A 6,000-nucleotide genomic window follows, 5' to 3' on the forward strand; every position below is an offset into this window, starting at 1 on the left:
TCGAACTTTGCATGTAGCTGTCGGAAGGCACTGAGGTGCTGTTTGCCACAAGGATTCGCGAAGCAATCAAGAAGCAACGTGAAGCATCACGGGAGCATAGACAGGCAAAGAAGGCAAAGCGGCCACAGGATGAAGTCAGCAGGAGATGGGAAATATATTTAGAGAAAAAAAACCAATTGTACAGGTATTGGTCGAAGCAAAAGTTAAAGGTGAAAGTGAACACTAGGTGACAGAGATTCCCGCAAAAAGGAAGGCTGCGCCTAGGGTACTTTGTAGCCACATAAAAGTGCTACATAGGAAATCTGTCACACTGGAACGACATATTGCAGATGAAGGAGGAAATCAACTGGAAGGATACGAAGCACTAGCAGCGATGGAAGCAACATTTTGTTTCTTGGAGCAAATTCTGGAGCAGAAAAATACTGCTTTGGAGCAGCTATTGGTGTTTTTGGAGCAGGTGGCAGAACATTCGGATTGACTGCTGGAGTTTAAGGGGGTATGGTAAGGTAAACAGGTTGTCCTGGCTTCAGCTTTATATCTCAGGGAACTGTACCATATTTTGTTGTGAAATTTTGCGTGTGCAATAAGAGAGCTTGTGGCCTTCGGTCTGTGCTACTTTGACCCTGTAACTTTTCTTACTTGCTTCTGGTTGAGTACCAAATTTCAGACTGGTGCACAAACTTAAATGTACCTTTCCTCAAAAACCAAAAACAGTATGACCGTGAAATTTGGCACGATTATTCAACATGATATTGGTATTCATAGCAAGATATAAAAACTGGCTCCTATGTTTATCTCACAAGAAAAATATTGTCCTCACTTGTCACGCGCCATGAGGGAAACTTCCAATTAATCTTTTTTTTCTTAATCATAACTTAAAACTGTTTTTCAAAGTTTCATTGTTCAGATTATTTGGAAGACATTTAGGCGTAACCTGAGAAAATTTGAGCGCAATCGGTCGGATAGTTTTCCAGAAAAGGCACATCAAGTTCTGAAATTGAAAAAAAAACTGATAAGAAAAACAGGATTTTATGTTTAAAAACACGTGGAACATTCTCACAACGTACAGCCATAATTACGTTAAAAAAGCATTTTGATGGAAAAATTTGCAATGAAAAAGCATGAAATTGGTAGGAAGTGAATATATTCAACCGATCTAGCCATAGTTATTATAAAAAAAATGCATACATGCAGAAACAATGATACAAAAGAGCCCGCGTATCCATTAGGAGGCACGATCTTTGGTGCCATTTTTAAAGGGCTTGGAGCACTCCTACGCGCTCGCCAATGCATGGTCTTGCTCCTCACAGTGTGTATTATTTTTTAGTAAGGAAATAAAAAAATAGCTTTTTTGGTCGATCTACCCTACCATACATACCCCCTTAAAGCATCATTTAAGCCTCTCATAAATATTAATATTTAATATTAAACATATTGCACATACAATAATCACTACTAATTGCAAGAAACAAATAATTAAGCAGGTGGATGGTCACTGAACACTAAGCAATATGAGCTATATTTATTAAGATAGCAGTACTTGTGGCAGATATGATATAAAAGCGATAAAGGTGAACACCAAATTATAAAAAAACACAATCACATATATAACTGTCACCAAAGCAGCAGTTTATAATCAGTACGACGTCAGCAATCTGTCATTTTATATTAAATCAAAATAGTCTGCACTGCAAATTAAAAAAAAAAAACAGCTGAATGAGCTATACACTTAAAATGTCAGTTCTTGTTGCATAAATGAGGTCAAAGCTGATAAAGCGATAAATGTAAGTTGCACATCACATTTGTCACGGAAGCAGTTAGTAAAAAAAAAAAAAAGTAAACAGAATGATATCGAACTAATCTCGCACACATTTCACCAAAATAGACTGCTTGTCAGGTACAAATATACAGCTAAACCAAATACATATCGACAATGCCAGTATTTAACTAGTATACAAGTTGCATACTAGCATACTAGGATGATAGTATACAGCTTGTTCTTGGTTTTGTTTAGACTCGCTGGATGGTCACATGGTTAAAGTACATTGTTTTCAGTTTCCCAGCACCATTTTGGAGCAGGTTCAGAGCAGTTACTAACAAAAATTACAGTTTGGAGCAGCATGTAGCAACATTTCTCTTCTTGGAGCAGTTTGGAGCAATTGGAGCAGCATTTCCATCACTGCACTGGGTTACATGCGAAAGGTAACAGCAGATACGTTTAAAAAGAACGTCCTGGGGATTTCCACGGGGAGTAAAAGTATGAAGGGCAGCGCAACCTAGGAAGAGCTAGTACTTGAGAATTTCGACTGGAAGAAGGCTGAAGTAAAAATTCCAAAGCGTACTACTCCGGGTTTAGATGTGGTTTCCGTCAGCCTCATTAACGAACTAGGACATAACACTAAAGAAGCATTGTTGAAAGCCATAGAAATATGCTTACAGGACAGGCAAATACTGCACAGTTAGCGAAAAAGTAGAATGAACTTGATCTATAAAGGCAAGGAAGAAAAGGATAACATTCGCTCGTATAGACTGCTAACCATTACATCAGTAGTACACAGGTCGGCGATGCAGGCAGTAAAATTAAAAATAGAAATGTGGGCAGAACATAAGATTTGGGAGAATAGAATGTATTTCGAATCGGCAGGCAGTTGGACACCATACTTGTTCTTACACAGTGTATAGAAATGTCTTAATAGAAAACAGGCCCTTGTACATGCCTTTTCTAGACATCACTGGGGCGTATGACAACCCTAATCACTGGGGCATATGACAACCCTAATCAGGTAATTTTGTGGGATAGTATATTGAAAGGAATGGGCATAAGTGACTACTATATACAGATTTTGAGAGATATATACTAAGAAAATACAGTTTGCATGGAATGGAAAGGAATAAGTGGCAAAGAGATTGTTGATATTAACAAGGGACTGAGGCAGGGATGTTCTTTGTCCCCACTGTTATTCATGCTGTGCATGGTGATGATGGAAAAAGTGCTAGAAGGCAGCAACACTAGTTTTAATCTGACACACAGGCAGGCCGGCGTGATGATTGAGCAGCAGCTTCCAGGTTTATTTTATGCAGACGATATCATCTGATTTGCGGACAGCCGAGGTGATATACAGCGGCTGGCTGATATAGGAAGAAGGGAATGTGAAGCTCTAGGTCTAGCATTCAGTGCAAGGGTTTCAAACACGCTGCCCACCGATGTTTCGCTGGCGGCTCAGAGCTTCACAAGGATAAAATCTTTGTGACTGCAAAATGGTACACATTATTTACTCGCCTAGTGCGATTAATAACGCTTTGTTCGGGTAAACTGAACAGACGGGACTGGTCTCAAGAATTTTTTTTTCATGAGGCACCCCATGACGTCACCACGTATTGAAACATAACTGAGGAACAAAATCTCTATATTTCAAAATCGGCGTCCAGATTTGAGCGATTCAGGAGATCAGTATCGAATTGTTTCTTGAATTCTGAGGCCAAATCCCCTTCAGAAATGATCATATATGAAATATGGGGCAGCTATGGGGAAGCTAGGGAAACGATGAAGCAGGTTCTAACTGAATGCAGAGATATCCACCATGGTGTGTGTTTGGGCATGAGCCTACATGAAGGCTTGGGTATTAGAGACAACAATGGAAAGGTTAAAACGTCCGCAACTGAAATAGGTAAGAGACTGTTGGAGGATTGGCGGCGGAAAAGTTAAGAGAAAAGTAAAAAATAAATAGTGGGAAAAATAAGGTCATTCTACCTTAAGGGTTAGAGGATTGGGCTGTGAATTTATGGTCCTTTTTTCCACAGTAAGATCGATTTATTTGAAGTAAATAAGGCATTAAGCCAAATTAAAATTGAAAAGAAAAATTGTCTTTTCTGTCGAGCCTGGTAGTGCACATGGAATTGCCTCGTTTTAAAGGGGACGCTCATCGCATCCATCCATCCACCCATGCACTCCCGTGGTCTCCAGGATTATGATCGCGACTGTACATAAAAGTCAGACCATTCTATCCTACTTCACAGGAAGAATGGTCAATGTGTTCAATTCGGTGCAATAAATTTGGTTCGACACACGAAGATCTTGCTCAATTTTACCTTGATACAACGAATCCCACACACCCCTATTCAATGTGCCTGAACATCCTAAACGAAAAGCTTATAATGCTAGCGGGCTTGGCGAACCAAAATTAAACAAAACTGTCGGAGCTCTCGTACAACTCGCGGAGACGTGTTTCACATTGTGAAACGCGCCTCCGCTTTTAACAGGTGCAAGAATGAGGCAGTCGTTATTGAGCACTCTTTTTGACAAACCGACAGAAATCACTACGTCGCTGCCCTCAACGTACCACGTTTCTTTTCACCATGAAAACGCGACGCTTCTGTAAAATCGTGCCTTCTCAATACGATTTAAATGAAATCGCTATTGTTCCGACTAATTACAGTATAAAACACGTAGCGACATTGTGAACGTGGGTGCAATACGCCGTCCACAAATCTCACGCAGCGTGACGACGTTTAGGGCACGAAACTCGACCACCAAGACGCACGGGCAGTGCCCTTCTGTTGTTAAACAGATGACGATAACACAGATGACGGTGTTACCGACCAGACACGCAAGAAGGGCAGCGATAAGAGGGCGGAGAAGCGGTCACGTCACCCGTCCACTCCGCCGAAGTTCTTGACATGCGTCGCGAATGAATGCATGCGCGATTTTCACCGATCGTACATTGCATTCTGCGTCAAGTTCCACGAAGTTGTGGCGAGAAAGCAGGGCCAACACATTCGCAGGCACGCCTTCTGGGGCAGTAACGTTTACCTGACGGAAGTAAAGACGTTAGGTAAAGTAACGATTTTGGTGGAAGACGTTCCCCAATCTTTTACGGCGCATCGTAACGCCGCAAACATCGAATGACTGTCGGCATTTAGGAATCGTGACAACGGCCGAATTGAGAGGCAACGCGAAGGAGAGGTGGGCCCCACCAATACTGCCATTATTGGCCTCTGATCGTTAATACAACAATCAGAGACGCTTGTAGAGAGTGAAAAAGCGCGAAACTAACCTTGAGCGACAACCGGTGATTCCTAGCATCGCTGACGCAGAGCAAACCGATCAGAAAAAACGCGAGCGCAGCTAGCGAGCATATGCGGCCAGCCATCTTGGCACTTGGTCCCACATGTTGCCAGTTGAACAATACATTTGAGCCACATGAAGACAGTTTTTTTTTTTCGTGGGCGCCGCCATACTGCCTAGCGGGCGGTGCTATCTTTGGTCTGGCAACGACAGTTTTTCAATCTTGAAACTGCGTTCCGAAACCGAAACTCATGCCCATGCCGAAACCAAAACATGCCGGTCTGCACCGAAAAGAAGTGGAGAAGAGAGGAGGCTGCAAGTTGTCGCGTCATCTGGGAGCAGCAATACAAAACACGAAATGTTCGTTTTTCGCAAGTTGCTCAACGCCGCACGCAGCACTGGGGCTGGCGTTGTCGCGAGAGTTTATTACCTTATTCTTTGTCAAAAGATGACGCGACAATCAGAAAACGCTAGGGGCTTTACAGACTTTACAGCCGCGTGTTGCACAAAAGCAGAGTGGCACGAAAGCTCTCGAGTTGCCACCTCTCCTACGCAAGATGGCAGCAAGAGCACTGTGGGCCGATTTTTCCGCTCCGCTTACTTGAAAGCAGTGTCGGCGTAGCGCGTTACGCTTTTCAGTAATTTAGTAACGTACTCGTTACCATTTCGTAACTGTAACGCGTAACGTACTTACGTTAACATTTTCCGGTAACGTGAGGCGTCACGTTACCATAGGCGTATCTACCGGGGTGTGGAGGGGGGGGGGGGGGCTTAGAAATGTAGGGGGGGGGGGGGGGGGCGGAGCTTTCGACAGTGGTTATTGTCGGCTGCAGACTGGGAAACTAACAAGTCAGGCAGTTTTACTTGAACGCAGCAACAACGTAATTTTGTAATAAAATTTGTCCTCCGATTCTGCTGTGACTGTCATCCGTGTG

At 42.7% G+C, this 6,000-nt stretch overlaps 1 protein-coding gene across 1 annotated transcript in view; it reads right to left on the reverse strand.

The window, feature by feature from the left end:
* Positions 1–5,187, reverse strand: part of LOC119391907 (protein GPR107) — a 72,238-nt gene extending 67,051 nt beyond the window's left edge. The window contains exon 1 of the mRNA XM_037659560.2: positions 5,055–5,187. Coding sequence (XP_037515488.1) covers positions 5,055–5,150 — 96 coding nt within the window. The 5' untranslated portion in view covers positions 5,151–5,187. The remainder of the gene's footprint in view (positions 1–5,054) is intronic.
* Between the last annotated feature and the right edge of the window lie 813 nt (positions 5,188–6,000).

The sequence above is a fragment of the Rhipicephalus sanguineus genome, chromosome 1, assembly GCF_013339695.2.
Source record: "Rhipicephalus sanguineus isolate Rsan-2018 chromosome 1, BIME_Rsan_1.4, whole genome shotgun sequence".
NCBI classification, from domain to species: Eukaryota; Metazoa; Arthropoda; class Arachnida; order Ixodida; family Ixodidae; genus Rhipicephalus; species Rhipicephalus sanguineus.